This window comes from Oncorhynchus gorbuscha, linkage group LG02 (assembly GCF_021184085.1).
Source record: "Oncorhynchus gorbuscha isolate QuinsamMale2020 ecotype Even-year linkage group LG02, OgorEven_v1.0, whole genome shotgun sequence".
Lineage (NCBI taxonomy): Eukaryota > Metazoa > Chordata > Actinopteri > Salmoniformes > Salmonidae > Oncorhynchus > Oncorhynchus gorbuscha.
This window is the reverse complement of record NC_060174.1, coordinates 91,665,980-91,692,143: the sequence shown is the minus strand read 5'-3', so window position 1 is coordinate 91,692,143 and position 26,164 is coordinate 91,665,980. Positions and strand designations below refer to the sequence as shown.

The 26,164-nt window shown below is 43.2% G+C and overlaps 1 protein-coding gene across 1 annotated transcript in view; it reads left to right on the top strand.

Annotated features, from left to right (window-relative positions):
- LOC124013046 (double C2-like domain-containing protein beta) overlaps positions 1 to 26,164 on the top strand; it is a 152,075-nt gene that overhangs the window by 55,191 nt on the left and 70,720 nt on the right. Inside the window, exon 2 of the mRNA XM_046327168.1 lies at positions 5,879 to 5,958. Coding sequence (XP_046183124.1) covers positions 5,879 to 5,958 — 80 coding nt within the window. The remainder of the gene's footprint in view (positions 1 to 5,878; positions 5,959 to 26,164) is intronic.

Below are 26,164 nucleotides of genomic sequence, written 5' to 3'. Positions count from 1 at the left end.
CACCGTGCTTCACTGTAGGGATGGTGCCAGGTTTCCTCCAGAAGTCACGCTTGGCATTCAGGCCAAAGAGTTCTTGGTCTTGGTTACATCAGAACATAGAATCTTGTGCCTCACGGTCTGAGAGTCCTTTAGGTGCATTTTGGCAAACTCCAAGCGGACTGTCGTGTGCTTTTTACTGAGGAGTGACTTTCGTCTGGCCACTGTACCATAAAGGCCTGATTGGTGGAGTGCTGCAGAGATGGTTGTCTTTCTGGAAGGTTCTCCCATCTCCACAGAGTAACTCTGGAGCTCTGTCAGAGTGAGTCAACTCTCTGACCAAGGCCTTTCTCCCCGATTGCTCAGTTTGGCCAGGCGGCCAGTGCCATCTCTCACCTCTCTCTCTTTCTCTCGCTCTCTAGGAAGAGTCTTGGTGGTTCCAAACTTCTTCCATTTAAGAATGATGGACGCCACTGTGTTTTTGGGGACCTTCAATGCTGCAGAAATTGTTTTGTTCCCTGCCTTGACACAGTCCTGTCTCAGAGCTCTACAGACAATTCCTTATAGCCCTCATGTCTTGGTTTTTGCTCTGACTTGCACTGTCAGTTGTGGGACCCTACATAGACAGGTGTGTGCCTTTCCAAATCATGTCCAATCATTTGGATTTACCACAGGTGGACTCCAATCAAGTTGTAGAAACATCTCATGGATGAGCAATGGAGAAAGAGTGCACCAGAGCTCAATTTCGAGTCTCATAACAAAGGGTCTGCATACTTATATAAATAATGTTCATTTTTTTAGACTTGTTTTCACTTTGTCATTATGGGTTATTGTTTGTAGATTGATAAGGAATTTGTATTATTTAATCCGTTTTAGAATAAGGCTGTAACATAACAAAATGTGGAAAAATGGAAGGGGTGTGAATACTTTCCGAATGCACTGAAAATACTGTTGCCATTCTATTTATTTATGTTGTCTATAAGACAATGATTTACACTATTGTACCTTGAGTGTACAGACATACTCTTTACATATTGCATTAATGACACTTGCATTATGACACTGTCTTACTTTCACATCAGACAGCACAGGTCTATTAGCGTTATTATTGCCTCCAACCGTACAGTATCACATCCTGATTTCCATAGTATCATTCACTTTAAGCCTTAGTCACCCATTTGATATGCAGCGCAAAGCACTACGATTGTGGTTTCTGTCAAGGCAAGGAATCGTTTTCTGCATTTGATAATGCCACCGACCCCAGGAATGGACTAAAGAATTCTGGGTCAGGTATAATCTTGCTCTTCCCTGCACCCTGGCTACTCGAATCCAAACATTGCCTTTCTCTCTTTGAGCCTTTTTGGCTTTGACATTTTATGATTCGTTTTACAGTAATGCCCGCCGGCATGTCCTCGGATTCCTGCGATCCGTTCGCCACCAACAACAACAAGAGGCCTGTTTCTTTTCTCTTTTTTTCTTGCCCTCCTCGATCACCATGGAGATAACCGGGTTGTGTTTACCACCTGACTTCTGTGGGGCACAATGGAAATATGATTATGGTAATGGGGTTGTGTTTAGTGACGATCGAGGAGGACTTGTCCAGACGCTTAGGCCCAGTGAAGAGGCCCATTTAGGCGATACCCACAGCCTTAATTAAGATTTTATTCATTTTAATTGAACTAGATGAGCTTTGATTAAGCACACAGAGGCCCCAATGTGGCCGCGCCTAAACAATGGTGGACCTTTTGTCAACCACATAATGAAGCGCTTCGTCTGCTGTTGCTGTTTTTGGCCGAGAGGAGAGAAGTGCTCATTTGCTTGATGGGCTCTCTGACACCGTCTCTTAATATGCTTCTAAATGTAGGTAACCTTTGAGAAGCCTCGATCTGTGCGTCACCAGGAAATGCACGGGGAAGGGATTTAATGTTGCACGTTGCCCTGAAAGCTTTTAATGAAGCTTTCGGCTCATCAGGCAAGACTAACACATCAGGCAAGACTTGGCGGCCAGTGCCATCTCTCACCTCTCTCTCCTTCTCTCGCTCTCTTTCTCTCTGAGAGAAAGGCAATTTGTGTCCTATTTTTATTAATTGAGCTTTTATTGTTATTGTTATTATTGTTATTAACTTACTTTCCTATAGTTGTTGCATTGTCATGTGGTGAACCTGCAAGGGAGCATGTACTTCATGTCCTGTATATATGACAAATAAACAAACTTGAACACACACATACATCTAACTTTGGCATTTACGTGTACATCTCTCTCTCGGCAACCACTGAGTGCCCCGACAAAAGAAAGAAAGACGAGGCTCTCCTAGCCCACTAATGCACCCACAAAGTGCTTTCTAATATGCACACGGGGAGAAAGATTCAAAGTTTTCTATGGCACTGTAGAGTAGGCCGGCACTCTAAGGTTAATCACAAAGTGGAAAGCCTAAACGTTGGGCACCGTTTATGGAATCAAAGAAAAATGTTGTGTAAGATGGGGATGGACGGCTGCACCAAGCCAAGGCTGCTGCCAGTCAGTGCTGATGAATTAGACTGTGTTCAATTAAAATGACTCCTCTTATCCGGCTCCCGCTCCAAACGGCCCGCGCTTTGTATTATTGTCATTTCCCTTAATTACCGGCTGTCCCACCAGCCACAGAGTTACAATTTATGCGGCGGAAATTATTTTCTTAACATCACTCCAATGAGCCTTTCAATGCTTTGTTGCAATGAACTTTCTGCGGACATGGATTCGATCAGCTGCCTTATGTTTTTGACTGGCTGTATCTGCATGCACATTGAGAGACTTCCTGCTTGTTGTTAGTCTGAAGGTTACTGTTGTCAAGACGTTGGCCTGGGGGGTAGGTTTATGACAGTCATTAATACCTCTTCCCCCTTTTTCCTCTCTCTACCCTACTGAGGTTACATTTGCAAAACCCTTGGTTAACATAGAGATTCTGGGAACATCAGAATGTGGGGGGAAATGAACTATATTCTGGTAATGTGACCAATTGAACATATGCGGTGGTACTTAATGAATATGATGTCAGTTCGGTTGTCATCTGAGACATTCTCATCAATGATAAGATCACAAACTCTACAGTGGAAAGTCTACACATCAGAGTTATCGGATTCACATGGAATTGTTGTTCAATTTAAATGTTTGAATATTAAATTATTCGTGATGGGATGAAATGTGATTTTAGCTTCTAAAATGTGAGATTTGGGCTCTGCTCAATCAGTGGCCTGCCCCTGTGAAGGGACATGGGCTATAAAACTTTTCAAACTTTTCGAGCCCTCCTCTCCCTTCCTATATAAGCCCTTGACGACAATGTAACCTCCTGTTCCGAGGACGTGAGGACTACGGTCCGATGTCAGAATGGTTCAGATAATAACTACAGAACGAAGCCAACATTGGCGTGAGCGAATGGTATGAACTTTGAACTCTTATTCACTACAGAAGTGATACCTTCTAGCCGTCGAGTTAGCAACAGCCTCTGCAAATGAGGGTTAGTAAGGAACAGACAGAGAATCCCGTCTACCACACAACGACATTACTACAACGTATTCAATTTGCCAGCAGAGTCATTCTTCAAAAGAACAAAGGACTCGGTTGGGCAACACAGCCTTCCATCTACCACCAACCTACCGAAGCGCAGCTCAGAGTAAATATTTATTGCATTTTCCTTTTCCAAATGGGCGGTAATTTAGGATGCATAAGATACTGTATTTACGATAGCACAGCTTCGCCATTTGTTCCTCTGTCTTCCCGCTCTTTCACTCAAACTCAGCCCCTTTTCTTTTGTGTAACAAGCTGTCATATCTGTTTCGCCCGCTAGGGACGTTTTCCTTTATGACGTAATTTGTAATCGAGTTATGATTGAATTATGTGTATGTGTAATTCTGTGTGATTAGTTAGGTATTTAGTAAATAAGTAATTAAACCCCATTTTGTATTGCTGATTCAACTTGTGAGCCAGGGTTCGTGCAGATAACCAATAATTTACAACTTTCAGATGAGACTGAATTAAGATGACGATTAATATTGACTGCTATTGATGTAAAATATTACTAGGTCTTTAAGAGTTTATTCGGAAGATAACAGCTCTATAAATATTATTTTGTGGTGCCCGACTCTCTAGTTAATTACATTTACATGATTAGCTCAATCAGGTAATATTAATGACGGATAAATTATTTTATAGGATAGCATGTCATATCACTTAAACCGGCATAGCCAAAGACACGACACTGTGCTCCTTCTCCTCTTCCTGTGTTGTCATTCATTGTTTGTTTGTTGGTCTGTAGTTTACTGTGCTGCTTCTTCTCTTCCTGTGATGTTATTTGTTGTTGGTTGGTCTGTAGGTTACTGTGCTGCTTCTTCTCTTCCTGTGATGTTATTCGTTGTTTGTTGGTCTGTAGGTTACTGTGCTGCTTCTTCTCTTCCTGTGATGTCATTCGTTGTTTGTTAGTTGGTCTGTAAGTTACTGTGCTCCTTCTCTTCCTGTTTGTAGGTTGCTGCTACACCACTTTGCAGTGTAGAGGTTGCAAGTGACATAACACAAACTGCCAAACTAGAGCAGTAGGTACTCTACCCTTACAGTTATATGTACCAGGAAAGCCCACCCATGGATGTGAAACACATAAAACTGCAGAACATTGAGGTACTAACACATCTAATGATCTGCGAGGCCAAATGTCATCAGACAGCTGAAAGCCATGCTGTGGCGAGACAACCTGTGGCTCCGGCCATACTGTATGTGTTGGCTTACTGTATTTCCCCTGCAATAGAATACAGATGGTACGTTATAGTATGGAAACATGTTTTTGCCCCAGAATTTTCAAGCCTTTGAAGAAACCAATTGATAGCTTTGCAATGCGAAAACCAAAAGCACAGAGCACTTTTAGTTATAGAGAGAAATACATGTTTAGCCATTGAATAGATGGGAATAGATACTCCTCCCGTATCGGCCAGATCTATACAGTTCCATGCCTTCCTGAATTTTGCGTAATGGCTTTATTACCTGCCAATTTTTGCTCCCTCTCCCCCTCTCTGCGTGATCGCTGCTGGGAAAATGCTGCCTGCAGCGATATGTTCCTTTTTAGACCACAGAAATAATGACACGACATGGCGTAATGGATTTGATACAAGCTACGTGTTACAAGGCAACGAAGGGACAGAAAATTGTTGGTGGGGGTGATGAAGGGACAGTAGAAAGAAAAACTAATCTGAGAGGCAATTCCGCAGGAAAAAAAAGAGCACAAGCCTCCGCTGAATGCCCCCCCCCCCCCCCCCCAGCATCTCATAAATGTATTAGAGATTGAAGTCACGGCCCGGGCTCCAATCTCGATAATCGAAAACAAACCTGGTTTAATCCCTCGGGTGTCCTCTGTTGCCTTTCTACGTAGCATCACGCACACACACAACCTCCATGTTCAAACGTGCTGCAATGTTTATTGAACTTAATGCACCCTCCAGATGCCAGCGAGAAGACAAACACAGGCGGTATCAAGGTCTCGGACTAACGGTCTCTCTGACAGGAAGTGGCACAATGTAATGCTGTTTCAGGTGTTGGGCCATGCTGTGGAACAGGCCTTTATAGGGATAATGAAATTATTATTTTGTATGATCCTGTAGTTAATGAAACATTTGGAAGAGTTTATACTCCAGATGGACCCTATGGAGTAGATCAGGCATTACATTTTTTTTACTCTTTATTGGCAAACAGGCCTATATGAAGTGAGGTTAAACACAGTTGTGGTGTGTTTGAAGCAAGCAGTTGAAGGCACTCTGTCGTCTGATTTCTCTCTCTCTCTCTCTCTCTCTCTCTCTCTCTCTCTCATAGTGTGTAGCATGTTGTTGAAGCCGTCTCTGCTCTGATATCTGATTAAAACATGTTTCTCTCTCTCTCCTTAAGCTACATTGGGGACCCTGGACTTCAGTTTACTGTATGACCAGGAAAACAACGCTTTGCACTGTACCATCAACAAAGCCAAGGTGAGCATTCATGATGTTTGTCATTCAATGGGAAATTGTTTCCATGGTTTAGGGTTAACCAATGTAAAACACACACACACACAACCAGAACCACCCTAAGCATTGATCAACATCTCATAGATTAATACGTTATATCAGTTGTTAATTCATTACCAATCTGTGCTATTAAGCTGTTGTCAAGTTTAAACTATAATCTTTTCGTAATGCTTCGTCGAAATAGCAGATGTAGTATTGATACTCACATTTGTATTGCTTAGTAGTCACTGCAGCAATTCCATTTAAGTACCTAGGTCCGGGGCTCAATAGCAATACATATTACGATCCATACATAGCAATATAGTAGGTAGCTGGTCTCTAACTAACTTTGCATAATGACAGGGAATAAATGATATGTTTCTTGTTAAATAGTCAGACGTTTGCAATTTATCCTGCTTTACGCGCAGCCTGTAAATGGTACCACAATTCCCCCCCCCCCTATGTCGGATAAAACATGAAGAGGACTTTTAGAGCTCAGCAGCTCTCTCTTTTCCTATTTTCAGATATCTAGAACGGTAACATAAAGTAGGCTTCACGGACATTCATGATGCTACATGGTTATATTTTGATCAAGGTGGTTGATAGCCTTTCTCTGTCTCAAACACACACACTCCAGGCTCATAGCTAAACATGTACCAGAGGCTCGCAGGGGGATCACTGGCAGCTTGTTTTGGCTCTGTCGGTGTGTGTGTGCGCTCTCTGCTTCTTGCCACTCCGTGGTCATGTGAAGGGTATTTCCTCTGACAACAGGCTTCTGGTAGCATCTGTTGCTGTTCACTTTACTCTGGATCCAAACGAAGCCTTTAGTCTGTCCTTACAGCAGCTCTGCAGTACACACACAGGTCAACACACGCACACAAAAACACAGACAAAAACACATGTGCATGTACAGGCTCACACACTCACGAACACACACACCCACAAAGGAAAACACACACATGCATGCACTTGCTTACGCACACACTCAAACCCACACAAAAACACATGTGCATGCGCACGCACACATTCAAATCCACACACTCAAATCCCCCCAAGAAGGGAAATCTCTTCATGTCTGAGGTTCAAAGCATTTTCCCTCACTGTGTTTTGTTTAAATAATCTCCGCTTCTTCTTGAAGATTACTTTTAGGTTTCAGTAGCTCATTCACTGGGCTCTAGGACAAAGCAGGAAACATCTGTAGACATTTCAGATATCTCTTCCCCTCTGTTGCTCACCCAAATTCTTTGTGACATTTACTTTTTAATGATCTCAAATGGATTTCCTGTGACCTACTGCATGCCATTGTATCGTGGCTTGGTCTGCAATAAGCCAGACAGGATGTCTGAATGCAGTGGCTCAAGAGGAATGTCTGAAATCAGGATTATTTACTGAAGACTGCATGCTTTCCAGCCCAAACAAACAGTGTCTCCATCCAAATCAACAAGGTGGGGAAAAAGTTACAGAGCCTCTGCTATCTTTTCCCTCTCCACTCGAAGATGAAGTGGCCATTTTCCTTTTCCACCTTGCTGGTAATTGTCTTTTCGGGATAAGTAGGTCCAATTTACCCAGCCAGATCCACATTGGCTTGCTTGGGGGGGGTGCCAGACAAGGAGAGCCAGGTCAGACACTTACTTTGCCCTCTTCCACATACCCTTTTCTCCTCAAAGAGAACCAGCTGGCAGATCTGAGAATAACCCCTTCTTGTTCCAATCCCTCCTATTCCCCAAGGAAATAATAATAATAATAATAACACACTGGGGTCATGTTCAGTAGGGCATGTTGTATAATTTATTTTTGCAATGGAAAATGAAAATCTGTGGTTTTAAGTTCAAGCAGTACCTCCCTCTTTCAACCTAGTTTCTCCCTACCAAACATGCCAATCTGAGATGCCAGATTAGGCCTTTGGTTAGTGACTTCCTCTGGGATTTCAGCTGCTCCAGCTGTCACAGTCAGTGCAAGGCTCTACATGAAACCCTAGGTGTCATAGTAGGCAGCAGGCTTCCTCTGCTCTGGTACCTGGCAGCGGACTAGCGAAGCCCCATTCCAGAGAGCTCCAGGCAACTCCTTGGGCTTCCTCTCAAAACCTTGGAACAGCAGCTGGGCTAGCATCAGAGCGAGACTCCCTGGGAGAGAGTGCTAGAGAGGCTCCCTCTGGGCTTGTGGATGGCTTCACTTTTTAGGGCGGTCTTCACTAAAACACAAAAAAACACATTTGTATTTTTTTCACTGTTGGGATTTCTGCAAGGTTTTGAGGGTTTGAAGAGTATTCGGTCCCATCAGGGTACTTGTCATTGCTTAACATAACTGGAATGCATGCAAAAAAGGCAAAATACTCAAATGCAGCAGCAGAGCCTTTTAAAACTCTGCTTTCTTTCTTTGGTGGTGGGGAAATTTCACCTCTGACTTACTTGTGACAGACAAAATACCTGCTTCACGTACATTTTGACATCCTCCATGCACTATCTTTAGTGCAAAATAAACATACTAGAAAAGACTGGTAAGATAAGCAGTTGAATGGAGTCGAGAAAACATTTAAAGAGACTCCAGTTCTTTAATTCCCAAAAGAGGACATTGATGGGTGTTTTTCCCTGGCATGGATTCATATGTTAAAGTAAAGGCAATGTCTCAATAGACACTCAGGAAATGCATGGGCAATAAATAACTACAGGATTGAAGCATTTCTGCCAAGAACAAAGTGTACAGAAAAAGTTATATTTTTCTTTAATAATATAAAACAAAGAATTCTCAGGAGAGAGAACAGAGGCCTATTCCCTATCTAGAGCACTTCATTACATTGTTTGATCCATCACCTGTTTTATTTAGACCGAACCATCAAGCATGATGAGCCACTCTGGACGAAGCTAGCGTAGATAGGCTAAGCATCGCTAGCTAGTGGATCTTGGTCGATAGTACTAATGACTGTGAGCAGTGGTACGGGTCCTCTCTCGTTGTGCAACATACAATTGTTTGCTCAATCTAAGTAATATAGATGTACATTGGGCAGAACAAGTATTTGATACTCTACCGATTTTGCAGGTTTTCCTACTTACAAAGCATGTAGAGGTCTGTAATATTTATCATAGCTACACTTCAACTGTGAGAGCTGGAATCTAAAACAAAAATCCAGAAAATCATATTGTATGATTTTTAAGTAATTAAATTGCATTTTCTTGCATGACATAAGTATTTGATACATCAGAAAAGCAGAACTTAAATTTTGGTTCAGAAACCTTTGTTTGCAATTACAGAGATCATACGTTTCCTGTAATTCTTGACCAGGTTTGCACACACTGCAGCAGGGATTTTGTCCCACTCCTCCATACAGACCTTCTCCAGATCCTTCAGGTTTCGGGGCTGTCGCTGGGCAATACGGACGTTCAGCTCCCTCCAAAGATTTTCTATTGGGTTCAGGTCTGGAGACTGGCTAGGCCACTCCAGGACCTTGAGATGCTTCTTACGGAGCCACTCCTTAGTTGCCCTGGCTGTGTGTTTCGAGTCATTGTCATGCTGGAAGACCCATCCATGACCCATCTTCAATGCTCTTACTGAGGGAAGGAGGTTGTTGGCCAAGATCTCGCGATACATGGCCCCATCCATCCTCCCCTCAAAACGGTGCAGTCGTCCTGTCCCCTTTGCAGAAAAGCATCCCCAAAGAATGATGTTTCCACCTCCATGCTTCACGGTTGGGATGGTGTTCCTGGGGTTGTACTCATCCTTCTTCTTCCTCCAAACACGGCGAGTGGAGTTTAGACCAAAAAGCTCTATTTTTGTCTCATCAGACCACATGACCTTTTCCCATTCCTCCTCTGGATCATCCAGATGGTCATTGGCAAACTTCAGACGGGCCTGGACATGCGCTGGCTTGAGCAGGGGGACCTTGCGTGCGCTGCAGGATTTTAATCCATGACGGTGTAGTGTGTTACTAATGGTTTTCTTTGAGACTGTGGTCCCAGCTCTCTTCAGGTCATTGACCAGGTCCTTTCGTGTAGTTCTGTGCTGATCCCTCAACTTCCTCATGATCATTGATGCCCCACGAGGTGAGATCTTGCATGGAGCCCCAGACTGAGGGTGATTGACCGTCATCTTGAACTTCTTCCATTTTCTAATAATTGCGCCAACAGTTGTTGCCTTCTCACCAAGCTGTTTGCCTATTGTCCTGTAGCCCATCCCAGCCTTGTGCAGGTCTACAATTTTATCCCTGATGTCTTTACACAGCTCCCTGGTCTTGGCCATTGTGGAGAGGTTGGAGTCTGTTTGATTGAGTGTGTGGACAGGTGTCTTTTATACAGGTAACGAGTTAAAACAGGTGCAGTTAATACAGGTAATGAGTGGAGAACAGGAGGGCTTCTTAAAGAAAAACTAACAGGTCTGCGAGAGCCGGAATTCTAACTGGTTGGTAGGTGATCAAATACTTATGTCATACAATAAAATGCAAATTAATTACTTTAAAATCATACAATGTGATTTTCTGGATTTTTGTTTTAGATTCCGTCTCTCACAGTTGAAGTGTACCTATGATACAAATTACAGACCTCTACATGCTTTGTAAGTAGGAAAACCTGCAAAATAGGCAGTGTATCAAATACTTGTTCTCCCCACTGTATCTATGAACATATGTTGCCATCCACAAGGATACACTGTGTAGTAGGGAATGTTTTAAACCAAAAACTGGAAGTGTCAGAGTCAACCCAGGAGCTAGAAAGCTTTATAGACCGCCACTACCAGGCCCTGTGGGACATGAAACATGTCAAAGGCAGCATCCGCGCTAGCTCCGTCATACGCCCAATGCGCAAAAAGTCACGGCTCCGGCCTAGTTCGTTTGACATCACCAGTTAAAGAGATTCTTTCAGCATGGAGGCCATGGACGGTGCCAGGGATGTGCTGGAATCTTTCGACAAAAAAAATTGTGAAATTGGAGATGCTAGAGACAATCCAACAGAGCATCTCAGAACTGACAGCCTGTTTGGAGTTCATCCAAAAGGAAATAGACAAACTGAAGGAGAAAGAATATTTTAAAAGGTACCATATGTAACATTTGGAATGTAGTTGAGACAATTTATTGGGAATTCAGAAAGTGGAAGGAGTCACTGCTTGGTGTACAATCTTGGGGAATGAGAGACAATCTATTATTTTCTGGGATTTCTGAGACAGATAATATCAGACAAGAGTATAGTGTGAAGGAATTTATGACCAAAAAGATGAAACTGCTCCCTGATTTGGTGGAGAAAATCACCTTCTTTAGGGTGCATAGAATGGGGAAATCTTTCAGAGGCAGACCTCGCACAATTATTGTGCGCTTTGAACATTCCAAAACAGAATGAAATGGTCAAAAGCAGGGGCAGAGAATGAAAAGGAACTAACTATGGGATGAATGACCACTTTCCCCATGACATAAGAAAGTACTATATTCTGTCATGAAAGTACACAGGGGCCGGAGAACCCGAGTTGCACCGGTTGTGGACAAAATGTACAGAAATGGCCAGCTGTTCCGAGACACAAAAATGATCCCCTGGCTGTTTTAGTTCATTCCCTCTTTGCCATGACTTGTGAATCCCGCATTCCACTAAAAAGACAATGACTGCATCTACAAGAATTTCACATTCTGTTGATTTGCAATTATCGAAGAAAGGACTGTATATAGCCCATTTAAAGATGTGTAACCTTCCTAATAAAATCAATGAAGTCTATGACTTGGTACATAAAACAACGTGCATGTTCTAGCAATCACAGAAACCCATCTGGAAAATTGTACTACTAATGAACAGGTCAGCGTCAGTGGTTATACTATTATTAGAAAGGACAGGAACAGACAAGGTGGCAAGGTGGTGGTGTTGCAATATATATATATATATATATATATATATATATATATGTATATAAATACAGGTGTGTCAGAGAAAAATCTCAGAGAATGTATAACTCTTTATTTCATCAGAGGCATGGTCACCTACTCTATATCATCCAGGTAAGATACATTTGAACATGGTTGCCTGTACACACACCCCACCAAATATATATATATATATATATATATATATATATATATATATATATATATATATATATATATGGGAAAGTTACCTGGATGATATAGAGTAGGTGACCATGCCTCTGATGAAATAAAGAGTTATACATTCTCTGAGATTTTCCTCTGACACACCTGTATTTGGGGAGTTTTCCGATTCTTCTCTGCAGATCCTCTCAAGTTCTGTCAGGTTGGATGGGGAGTGTTGTTGCACAGCTATTTTCAGGTCCCTCCAGAGATGTTCGGCCGGGTTCAAGTCCGGGCTCTGGATGGGCCCACTCAAGGACATTCAGAGTCTTGGACCAAAGCCACTCCTTTGTTGTCTTGGCTGTGTGTTTAGAGTCGTTGTCCTGTTGGCAGGTGAACCTTCGCCCCAGTCTGAGGTCCTGAGTGCTCTGGAGCAGGTTTTCATCAAGGATCTCTCTCTACAGTACTTTGCACCGTTCAGCTTTGCCTCGATCCTGACTAGTCTCCCAGTCCCTGCTGCTGAAAAACATCCCCCACAGCATGATGCTGCCACCACAGTGCCTCACTTTAGGGATGGTGCCAGGTTTTCTCCAGACTTGACGCTTGGCATTCAGGCCAAAGAGTTCAATCTTGGTTTCATCAGACCACAGAATCTTGTTTCTCATGGTCTGAGAGTCATTAGGTGCCTTTTGGCAAACTCCAAGTGGGCTGCCATGTGCCTTTTACTGAGGAGTGCTGGTGGAGTGCTGCAGAGATAGTTAACCTTCTAGAAGGACAACTTTCCCATCTCCACAGAGGAACTCTGGAGCTCTGTCAGAGTGACTATTGGGTTATTGGTCAACTCCCTGACCAAGGCCCTTCTCTCCCAATTGCTCAGTTTGGCTGGGCGGCCAGCTTTCAGAAGAGTATTTGTGGTTCCAAACTTCTTCCATTTAAGAATGATTGAGGCCACTTTCTTCTTAGGAAAGGCAATGCTGCAGAAATGTTTTGGTACCCTTCCCCAGATATGTACCTGGACACAATCCTGTCTCCGAGCCCTTTGACCTAATGGCTTGGTTTTTGCTCTGACATGCACTGTCAACTTTGGGACCTTATATAGACAGGTGTGTGCCTTTCCAAATTATGTCCAATCAATTGAATTTACCACAGGTGGACTCCAATCAAGTTGTAGACACATCTCAAGGATGATCAATGGAAACAGGATGCACCTGAGCTCAATTTCAAGTCTCATAGCAAAGGGTCTGAATAATTAAGTCAATTTGCAAACATTTCTAGAAACCAGTTTTAGCTTTGTCATTATTGGGTATTGTGTGTGTAGATTGCTAAGGATTTTTCTTTTTGTTAATCCATTTTAGAATAAGGCTGTCTGAATACTTTTCCAAGACACTGGAACTGTAAACATTGTCTTGATGACTTAAAAGATGTGCCTTGGGAATTGTTCTACCTTGAAGACAACATAAATCATGCAGTAGAATGTTTCACAACATTTTACAAGGACGGTTGATCGCCATGCCCAAATAATAATAGAAAAACTGTGAAGGTCAGCCCATCGCCATGGATAGACAATGAGCTGTGTGGTTTTTACACAGCGATATGAGGCAAAGAGTCATGCTATTAACTCACAATTTGAATCTGATATAATGTTGTACAGGAAACCCGCGGAACTATGCTGTGTAACTGAATCATCAGAATGTAATATTATTTTGTACAAAAAAAAGCTTTCACTGACTGCAAAAACAATCCCACATCAGTCTGGAATACTGTGAAAGGCCTCCTGGGCACATCCAGCACATAGTATCAATCAACTGTGGAAGTAAATGAGGAAATAAAAACAAAACCTGCCGACATTGCTAATCATTTTGCAGATTATTTTGAAAATAAGGTGAACAGACTCAGGCAGAATACCTATGAGTCATCCTGTCAATGAAAGGGACATTGTTAATTCTATTGACAAAATCATCAAAAGCCTGCAGTTTCACATTACCACAGGTATCAACTGATGAAGTGCTCAAAGCATCAATGTGCTTACCTGAGGACAAGTCACCTGGGCTTGATCTCTATATCATCGACTGCATCCTTATGTAATACATGTATCACTAGCCACTTTAACTATGCCACTTTGTTTACATACTCATCTCATATGTATATACTGTACTCGATACCATCTACTGTATCTTGCCTATGCTGCTCTGTACCATCACTCATTCATATATCCTTATGTACATATTCTTTATCCCCTTACACTGTGTATAAGACAGTAGTTTTAGAATTGTTAGTTAGATTACTTGTTGGTTATTACTTCATTGTCGGAACTAGAAGCACAAGCATTTCGCTACACTCGCATTAACATCTGCTAACCATGTGTATGTGACAAATACAATTTGATTTGATTTGACAAACGTCTTTGACTAGCAGCACCATATATTGCAGCTGCAATTAGGCATATTTTTTAAGGAATTAAAGTTTCCTAATGAATGGAAGCATGCAAAATTGTGTCCAATTCCAAAAGGCAAAACAACCTTTAATCAGACCGTAGACTAGCCCACTGTCATCATTTAGTAATATTTTGGAAGCAATTGTCAGTGACTGTATATGGGTGTACAGTCGTGGCCAAAAGTTTTGAGAATGACACAAATATTAATTTTCACTAAGTTTGCTGCTTCAGTGTCTTTACTCATTTTTGTCAGATGTTACTATGGAATACTGAAGTATAATTACAAGCATTTCATAAGTGTCAAAGGCTTTTATTTGCAGTGTTGACCTTTCTTTTTCAAGACCTCTGCAATCTGCCCTGGCATGCTATCAATTAACTTCTGGGCCACATCCTGACTGATGGCAGCCCATTCTGGCATAATCAATGCTTGGAGTTTGTCAGAATTTGTGGGTTTTTGTTTGTCCCCCCGCCTCTTGAGGATTGACCACAAGTTCTCAATGGGGTTAAGGTCTGGGGAGTTTCCTGGCCCTGGACCCAAAATATCGATGTTTTGTTCCCCGAGCCACTTAGTTATCACTTTGCCTTATGGCAAGGTGCTCCATCATGCTGGAAAAGGCATTGTTTGTCAACAAACTTTTCCTGGATGGTTGGGAGAAGTTGCTAAATTGTTACCATTATTTTTTCATGGCTATGTTCTTAGGCAAAATTGTGAGTGAGCCCACTCCCTTGGCTGAGAAGCAAACCCACACATGAATGGTCTCAGGATGCTTTACTGTTGGCATGACACAGGACTGATGGTATAGCGCTCACCTTATCTTCTCCGGACAAGCTTTTTTCCGGATGCCCCAAACAATCGGAAAGGGGATTCATCAGAGAAAATGACTTTACCCCAGTCCTCAGCAGTCCAATCACTGTACCTTTTGCAGAATATCAGTCTGTCACTGATGTATTTCCTGGAGAGAAGTGGCTTCTTTGCTGCCCTTCTTGACACCAGGCCATCCTCCAAAAGTCTTTGCCTCACTGTGCGTGCAGATGCACTCACACCTGCCTGCTGCCATTCCTGAGCAAGCTTTGTACTGGTGGTGCCCCGATCCCGCAGCTGAATCAACTTTAGGAGACGGTCCTGGCGTTTGCTGGACTTTCTTGAGTGCCCTGAAGCCTTCTTCACAACAATTGAATCGCTCTCCTTGAAGTTCTTGATGATCCGATAAATGGTTGATTTAGGTGCAATCTTACTGGCAGCAATATCCTTGCCTGTGAAGCCCTTTCTGTGCAAAGCAATGATGACGGCACGTGTTTCCTTGCAGGTAACCATGGTTTACAGAGGAAGAAGAATGATTCCAAGCACCACCCTCCTTTTGAAGCTTCCAGTCTGTTATTCAAACTCAATCAGCATGACAGAGTGATCTCCAGCCTGGTCCTCGTCAACACTCAGTGGAAATGTTTTTGGGGGATTCAGTTCATTTGCATGGCAAAGAGGGACTTTGCAATTAATTTCAATTAATCTGATCACTCTTCATAACATTCTAGAGTATATGCAAATTACCATCATACAAACTGAGAGGCAGCAGACTTTGTGAAAATTAATATTTGTGTCACTCTCAAAACTTTTGGCCACAACTGTATATAGAACAAAATAAAATTATCACAGCCTACCAGCATGCATACCTTAAGGATCACTTGACTGCAACAGCTCTGGTTGATTTAACAGATCAATGGCTCTGGTCACATGACCAAGGTAAACTTCCGGGTGTGCTGCTTCTTGATTTTAGTGCTGATTTTTACATTAATGATTAAATTGTGTCACTATTAATCTGATTACACCTCATTAAGATGCTTACAGTTCTATGTTGTCAACAGAAAGTTTACATTCACAAATGGTGCCTATTCTGTATACTGTGGTGTCCCACAAGGCAGCTCCCTAGGACTTCTTATATGCTTCAAATTATCTCTCTCTGGTGCTCTCCAATTCTATGGCATGTTTGCTGACAATACCACTGTCTATGTAACAGGCAATTTTGTAGGGCAGCTAAAAAAGGATCGTGAAGCTGACATGATTAATATTTCAACTTGGATATCCCGAAACAAATTAGTACTAATAAAACCAAGACAATACTAATATGTATGAAGAGAAGGAAGAAACTGCACTCCTCACAGCTGACAGATGGCAGGACACCCATAGAGGAGGTTTCAGAGGCTAGGCTGTTAAGTGTGCTGCTAGACAACAGTATCTCTTGGTCATCACACATTTTACAGCTCTGCAACAAAATCATCGGCACCTCCTGTATGCTCAGAAGGATTGTGAAATATATGCCAGAGCAAATACTTAAACAAATCTCACAAGCTCTCATCCATAGTCAAATTAACTACTGCTCTGTCGTCTGGGGTAATGCAAGTATTGGTGACCTAAAGAGAATGCACAAAATAAGGCATTCCAAATGGTTCTGCAATGTGGTTACAAAAGGTCTTCCATATAATTACATAATGCACTCAAATGGCCGACTGTCAAGAAAATTATCGAAAATAATATACTAATTATTTTTCATAATATTCACCACTCTGAAAAACCAGCCGCTATATATGATAAACTGGATATGGTCAAAGACAAATACTGTCGTAACACACAGAGCAGAAACAAGGCCACCTACAGACCACCAAAACCCAACTTAGAGCTGGGCAAAGAGCTTTTAGAGATTAATTCACAATATTTGTTTTTACTTTTCTTAAGGACTTGGAAGACTGGCCCTTGGGCTAAAAGTACATTCAAATCAAACAGAGGCTAGAATAAAGGCTTTCATTTGTTGCTGGGTGGTAATCAATAGAAAGTCATTGTTCCCAATCCTCAGAGCTGTGCTGGCTATTAGTGCTCTACAGGGGACGCAGGTCACATAGGCCTACCTTTTATGTGTGAAACTCACTACCACCCCTCAGGATTCTCCACTATTCATCACGCCCCCCCCATTAATGCTGAGCCATTCCTAGAGCAAGTAAGTTTACTATTGTGTGATGATGAAAAATCCCCCACGCTTTCTCTGGCAAGAGTCAGTGTTCACTGCGGCAATACTTATTTCCGTAGTTATCGTGTTATATGTTGCTGGACTATAAAACGTGCATTGTTGCACATATTTGTTCATTCTTACTCATTCTAAGATACTGCATGGGTATTTACTTAGACATTTCTTTTCCAAATTTCACCCAGTAGTCAGATTGTACGACAGGCATTTATTGATTTGTTTTGATTTCCAAAAATGCAATAATTAGCTAAAGTGAATTGCAGTTCACTTTGATAATGATATGGTTGCGTTGTTCATTTTCTCTGCTTGGTACTTATGCCTTCCACATTAGAGCCTCCTCTTCAGTGTCAACAAAAGCCACTCCAGCGTGCTCTTAAAGGGAGACCTGAGCCAGTTCCGGAGTCCTGTGGTGTTATTGCCTATGATTGTTACTTGAAAAGTGTTGAAGTAACAGTGAGACAAAGAAGCGCCTCTGACAGGGCTTGGCCCTCCATCCTGTAGCTCTGTACCTGTCAGGATGGCTGGATAGCACAGAGGGTAGCTGGCAGCTGAGGGGACAGACTGGGCATGGCAGTGGGTAGGAGAGTGGGTGCCCCTGGCAGGCCAGCCTGCATTGATTGATGGCAGCTATTTGCAGACTGGTTGACTCCTGAACTGTATCCATTGCCAGACTGAGGGACAAATGTGGAAGGGAGTGGTCTCTTTCTCTTGCATTCTCCCAGTGTGTATCAGAGGAGATTATCTTTTCCTGCATCTCAATAAGCCAAACTGATTTTCCTTCACTTAAATAATTGGAGCGGTGAAAAAACAAATCTCCCAGAATGTAACGGTTTTCTAGGTGTGAAGGAGAGTCGGACCAAAATGCAGCGTGTAGATTGCGATCCATGTTTAATGAACAAGACGTAAAACACAAATCAATTATAAACACTACAAAAAAATAAACGTAACGAAAAGCAAAACAGCCTAAAAGTGGTGCACACACACACACACACACACACACACACACACACACACACACACACACACACACACACACACACACACACACACACACACACACACACACACACACACACACACACACACACACACACACACACACACACACACACACACACACACAGAACAAGGACATCAAGACACGAAGGACAATCACCCACGACAAACTCAAAGAATATGGCTGCCTAAATATGGTTCCCAATCAGAGACAACGATAAACACCTGCCTCTGATTGAGAACCACTCCAGACAGCCATAGACTTTGCTAGATCACCCCACTACCTACAATCCCAATATATACACACCACATACAAAAACCCATGCCACACCCTGGCCTGACCCAATACATTAAGATAAACACAAGATACTTCGACCAGGGCGTGACACAGAAGTTTCTGAGCTTTCAGATTTGCACAGAGGGGGAGGGGCCACACAGCCTGGAGCCCACTTAAGAGAATTGAGAGTCCATAGTAACACAATCACATGTGAAGGGTCCAGCTCCACCCTTCGACGAACGTACCCAGCTCTCCAGTGTGACAGGATTCTGATAATTACCCGTCCATCTCAGTAACTGTTATTGGACCACGCACAGCCGTAATTAAAACAAAGCTGTAGAATCCCATTCAAGCCACGTGGTTTACCCGGAATAATCCATGGCTCCTGGAACTGGGAGATAACTTGTTTGTTTTTATCTCCCCCAAGTTCATTAGCGAGTCATTGTGAAGCTTAGAGAGCCAGTCATTATGAAGGAGGAGGCTTCGTCTCCAGCCTGACAGAGCGTAGAGAGGCTGCTGTCTATCTTCTAATGCAAAGTTGACGTGCCACCTGTCATGCGGTCTCGCGGCTGTTGCATGTGTCTGTTTGTTGTAGCAGAAATACAGAGCCAAAAATGCTTCATCATATCAAAGATAGGTTGTGCGACGACATTTTAACCAATTTTATCTGGACTGTAACTATCAGCATTGACAGCAATGATGGTCTCCACTCTTTGACGTCTTTAGTTGTCCTCACCATAACAAGCATTGCCAGAGAAGCACAGGTGACCAATGTCACAAACTCTCTGACCTTGTATTTTCTGATAGCTGTGATAGATGTGAGCTTTGTTTTGATGTGCCTGAATTAATTATAGCTTGACGGAGAGCCTAAGATGTTGCAGGCAATATTGACTTCATATGCTGTTTCAATGGAACTGGAGACACATACTTCAGTCCTAGCCATAATGCACATTAAGAAACCTGTTAGTCTAAGAGGCACATAAAACGTATTAACGATGTTATCCCTTATCTGTAAAATGATTCAACCAAGATGGATTGAGCATTGATGATACAATATTGCTAACACACACACACACACACACACACACACACACACACACACACACACACACTCACTCACTCACTCACTCACTCACTCACTCACTCACTCACTCACTCACTCACTCACTCACACATGCTTCTAGTGAAGCTAGTGTGCAGTATGTTTATGGTGAGTTGTTACGCATAACATACTCCTCATCCTGTGAGACCATAGCTATCTAAAATAGTTACATTTTTTTGACTTTGTGTATTTTCTCTCTTAGAAGCCATGATGGAGGCAATGGCAAAGGAGAGCTCCCATGTCACATTACAACTCTAACGTGATCTTAGATAGGTGGCTTTGACTGCTGATTCAGTGGAATGCCGACAGCAATGTTCATGCTTCAATCTGCAGTATTATGGCTGTGACTTATATATTAATAATATATTAATTAATATTCTCCCATGACCCACATGAGGTGACCCCCCCCCCCCGGAATTAATCTGGGGCGCATTCTATTGCAAAACTTTTCTTAAATGGAAACAAATGGAACAAAATCAGGAGGGACCTACCTGAATTAGTTGCCAAACACTCAGTTTTGCAACTGTTTGGACTAATGATTGTTGTACGGCGCAGGTCCTAATCCAGGCACTTGTTATCTCCCGTCTGGATTACTGCAACTCGCTGTTGGCTGGGCTCCCTGCCTGTGCCATTAAACCCCTTCAACTCATCCAGAACGCCGCAGCCCGTCTGGTGTTCAACCTTCCCAAGTTCTCTCACGTCACCCCGCTCCTCCGTTCTCTCCACTGGCTTCCAGTTGAAGCTCGCATCCGCTACAAGACCATGGTGCTTGCCTACGGAGCTGTGAGGGGAATGGCACCTCAGTACCTCCAGGCTCTGATCAGGCCCTACACCCAAACAAGAGCACTGCGTTCATCCACCTCTGGCCTGCTCGCCTCCCTACCACTGAGGAAGTACAGCTCCCGCTCAGCCCAGTCAAAACTGTTCGCTGCCCTGGCCCCCCAATGGTGGAACAAACTCCCTCACGACGCCAGGACAGCGGAGTCAATCACCACCTTCCGGAGACACCTGAAACCCCACCTCTTTAAGGAATACCTAGGATAGGATAAGTAATCCCTCTCACCCCCCCTAAGTTTTAGATGCACTATTGTTAAGTGACTGTCCCACTGGATGTCATAAGGTGAATGCACCAATTTGTAAGTCGCTCTGGATAAGAGCGTCTGCTAAATGACTTAAATGTAAATGTAATGTAAATGTACTGAATGTCTCCCAGACTCCATTAGAATGAATCACAGAGATTGCATGCTTGTCCGCCTACTGCAGTATGCACGACCCCAATTTGACTCAACATGTCAAACATACACACACACACCACACACCCCCGCCTAACGCAATTAAAGTCACCTGTCTGTGACCTTTGGGTACTTCGAAGGTGACAGCGCTGGAAGGGTCACTCAAATTAGTTAGTGATAGCAGCTAGGTCACTTGCTAAGAGAAGGGCCCTGCTCAATGATGTCAGACCTATACACCTCTAGACTTCTGATGCTGGGAAAATGACTCTGTTGAGTGAATGGGCCTCCATTTGCTAAGGCAACCTTAACAAAACTGTTTGCCAAGTCTCGTAAATGGGTCAGTACAACATTTGAGTTTTCACCTAAACAAAAAAAAACTGCATACGTTGAGCAGAAATTCTGTTTTGGAATTGACCTTTTCTACAACTAGTTTATGATCTATTTCAAAATCAACTGAGCAATATACAAATCTGCCCATATGGTTTAAACACGGATGAGATGTAATGTTACCAATTGATTCTGGGTTTCATGAGTTGTATAGCATGAGGAAGGAACTGGTTGCAAGGCAGTAAATGTCCTTATTTTCTCTGCCCTATACCCATGCATTTGGACTGTTAGAGCTCTATAGGGGAACTGTTTATCCCCTGCCCCAACTCCTACACTTTGGGACAGCATTGGATTTGGAGCAGCTCATTACCGAAGTGTTAAACTTGGCAAAAATGGATGTTTAATTGAACCTCCAGGCACAATATTAATGTGGTAGTTTTTTATGTAACGATACTCATTCTCATTATTTGTTTAGCCTTTGGTGCAACAGTAATGTAGTAGTATGTGACTCACTGACCGAATTATATGAGTGGCACATTCTATCTCAAACTTTTGTTGTAAAACAGGATTTGGAAATGTTTATTAAAAGAACCTTAACAAAGCCAACTTAATCCCTAACAATGAGTTCCAAGGCAGCAATGTTTCAAAACTGTAAACTTTCTAGCAACTCACCATGAAATACAAACTTTCATTTAATTTAATTGTAACACACTTTTCAAATTCCATCTTGGTTATTATTTTAAAAATGTTTCCAAACTCAAGCATTTTCATTTGCTTTGTAGTTTTTGTTTTAAAAGTTCAGACAATACTCTCTGTCTTTCCACTCCCCCTCAAAGGCATGCTTTGTTTTCTCTTTCCTCAAAGTCTTCATGCTGTTATGTTTCTCTTCCTCCACCTTACTCTAAAGTCTCTCGACATGGTCCTTTTATGTTTCTCTTCCTCCACCTTACTCTCTTGCATGCACTCCTATCTCTCGACATGGTCCTGGTTTATGTTTCTCTTCCTCCACCTTACTCTCTTGCATGCACTCCTATCTCTCGACATGGTCCTGGTTTATGTTTCTCTTCCTCCACCTTACTCTCTTGCATGCACTCCTATCTCTCGACATGGTCCTGGTTTATGTTTCTCTTCCTCCACCTTACTCTCTTGCATGCACTCCTATCTCTCGACATGGTCCTGGTTTATGTTTCTCTTCCTCCACCTTACTCTCTTGCATGCACTCCTATCTCTCGACATGGTCCTGGTTTATGTTTCTCTTCCTCCACCTTACTCTCTTGCATGCACTCCTATCTCTCGACATGGTCCTGGTTTATGTTTCTCTTCCTCCACCTTACTCTCTTGCATGCACTCCTATCTCTCTCCTGGTTTATGTTTCTCTTCCATGGTCCACCTTCCTCCACTCTCTTGCATGCACTCCTATCTCTCGACATGGTCCTGGTTTATGTTTCTCTTCCTCCACCTTACTCTCTTGCATGCACTCCTATCTCTCGACATGGTCCTGGTTTATGTTTCTCTTCCTCCACCTTACTCTCTTGCATGCACTCCTATCTCTCGACATGGTCCTGGTTTATGTTTCTCTTCCTCCACCTTACTCTCTTGCATGCACTCCTATCTCTCGACATGGTCCTGGTTTATGTTTCTCTTCCTCCACCTTACTCTCTTGCATGCACTCTATCTCTCGACATGGTCCTGGTTTATGTTTCTCTTCCTCCACCTTACTCTCTTGCATGCACTCCTATCTCTCGACATGGTCCTGGTTTATGTTTCTCTTCCTCCACCTTACTCTCTTGCATGCACTTATCTCTCGACATGGTCCTGGTTTATGTTTCTCTTCCTCCACCTTACTCTCTTGCATGCACTCCTATCTCTCGACATGGTCCTGGTTTATGTTTCTTTCCTCCACCTTACTCTCTTGCATGCACTCCTATCTCTCGACATGGTCCTGGTTTATGTTTCTCTTCCTCCACCTTACTCTCTTGCATGCACTCCTATCTCTCGACATGGTCCTGGTTTATGTTTCTCTTCCTCCACCTTACTCTCTTGCATGCACTCCTATCTCTCGACATGGTCCTGGTTTATGTTTGCTGTGGAACAGCTCCCCAATCCCAGGTATAAGAAGGTAAGGCACCGACTCCCACTGTTCCCTGTGGAGTGGAAAATCCATAACCAAACCCTAACCAACCTACACCTACACCAACCCAATCAATTACCATTTTCTCCTGTGGTGTGCACAAACGAAAAACAAACCCTAACCAGCCTACACCATCCACAACCAATTACCACTTTCCCCTGTGGAAGGGACAGCCTCTAATCAAACCCAGACCAAACCCTAACCAGCAGCCTACACCAACCCAAACCAATTCCCACTTTATCCTGTAGAGTGGACAACCCATAAACAAACCTTAACCAGCCGACACCAACCCCAACCAACTCCTAATGTCCCATTTGGAGTGGACAACCCCTAACCATACCTTAACCAAACCTTAACCAACCTAGACCAACCCCAACCAACGCCCAGTGTCCCCTTTGGAGTGGACAACACCTAACCAAACCCTTACTAAACAGTAACCAGCCTATACCAACCCTATACCAACCCTAACCAACTCTGTCCCGCTATTGGCATCCAACCAGGCTGCACTTCCAGGCAGCCGCTCGAGAGTAACATGTGTTACAATGTTTGAAATATTAGTTTTTTTTATAGTTTTTTGTTGTTGTCGCACTGCATACTTTCCCTTGCTTTTTTAAACGATTAAGCATGACTTTGATAACGATGGATTGTACAAACGTTGTGCAATATTCAACACATTTTCTATGAATTTACAAAAAACGCAAGGCATATCCGAGACAAACGTCAGTGCTTTGGGATGATGCGCGCAAGAAGCCAGATGAGAGGGACTACAGCAGGTAAGGGCAGACATAGGAAAATACTAAATAATAGAAGGTAACAGACCTAAAATATTTCAAACACACAATCACTCAAGTGAACTCAGAGTTGTAAATGAATTATGTGATGTCGCAAATATGTCCAAAAATGCCACAGAGACTCTGAATGTTTGTAATTCAAGGTCATTGATTAACAAAGTGGATGAATTTAAACTGCTTCTTCAATCCGTAAATGCAGATATTGGATGTGTCACTGAAACTTCGGCCCACAAAAATATCCCAGATTATTATATTTTCTAACAAGAAAATCTATTCAGAAAATGACAGGTCCAGAGGGGAGGATTACCTGTTCAAGAGTCTTATGGCTTGGGGGTAAAAACTGTTGAGAAGCCTTTTTGTCCTAGACTTGGCACTCCAGTACCACTTGCAATGCGGTAGTAGAGAGAACAGTCCATGACTGGGGTGGCTGGGGTCTTTGACAATTTTTAGGGCCTTCCTCTGACATCGCCTGATGTAGAGGTCCTGAATGGCAGGCAGCTTAGCCCCAGTGATGTACTGGGCCGTACACACTACCCTCTGTAGTGCCTTGCGGTCAGAGGCCGAGCAATTGCCGTACCAGGCAGTGATGCAACCAAAATCAAATCAAATCAAATGTATTTATATAGCCCTTCGTAAATCAGCTGATATCTCAAAGTGCTGTACAGAAACCCAGCCTAAAACCCCAAACAGCAAGCAATGCAGTGTAGAAGCACGGTGGCTAGGAAAAACTCACTTGAAAGGCCAAACCCTAGGAAGAAACCTAGAGAGGAACCAGGCTATGTGGAGTGGCCAGTCCTCTTCTGGCTGTGCCGGGTGGAGATTATAACAGAACATGGCCAAGATGTTCAAATGTTCATAAATGACCAGCATGGTCAAATAATAATAATCACAGGCAGAACAATTGAAACTGGAGCAGCAGCACGGCCAGGTGGACTGGGGACAGCAAGGAGTCATCATGTCAGGTAGTCCTGAGGCATGGTCCTAGGGCTCAGGTCCTCCGAGCGAGAGAAAGAAAGAGAGAATTAGAGAGAGCATACTTAAATTCACACAGGACACTGGATAGGACAGCAGAAGTACTCCAGATATAAGAGACTGACCCTAGCCCCCCAACACATAAACTACTGCAGAGCATAAATACTGGAGGCTGAGACAGGAGGGGTCAGGAGACACTGTGGCCCCATCCGATGACACCCCCGGACAGGGCCAAACAGGAATGATATAACCCCACCCACATTGCCAAAGCACAGCCCCCACACCACTAGAGGGATATCTTTAACCACCAACTTACCATCCTGAGACAAGGCCGAGTATAGCCCACAAAGATCTCCGCCACGGCACAACCCAAGGGGGGGCGCCAACCCAGACAGGAAGATCACATCAGTGACTCAACCCACTCAAGTGACGCACCCCTCCTAGTGATGGTATGAAAGAGCCCTAGTAAGCCAGTGACTCAGCCCGTTATAGGGTTAGAGGCAGAGAATCCCAGTGGAAAGAGGGGAACCGGCCAGGCAGAGACAGCAAGGGTGGTTCGTTGCTCCAGAGCCTTTCCGTTCACCTTCACACTCCTGGGCCAGACTACACTCAGTCATATGACCCACTGAAGAGATGAGTCTTCAGTAAAGACTTAAAGGTTGAGACCGAGTTTGCGTCTCTCACATGGGTAGGCAGACCATTCCATAAAAATTGAGCTCTATAGGAGAAAGCCCTGCCTCCAGCTGTTTGCTTAGAAATTCTAGGGACAATTAGGAGGCCTGCGTCTTGTGACCGTAGCGTACGTGTAGGTATGTACGGCAAGACCAAATCAGAGAGATAGGTAGGAGCAAGCCCATGTAATGCTTTGTAGGTTAGCAGTAAAACCTTGAAATCAGCCCTTGCTTTGACGGGAAGCCAGTGTA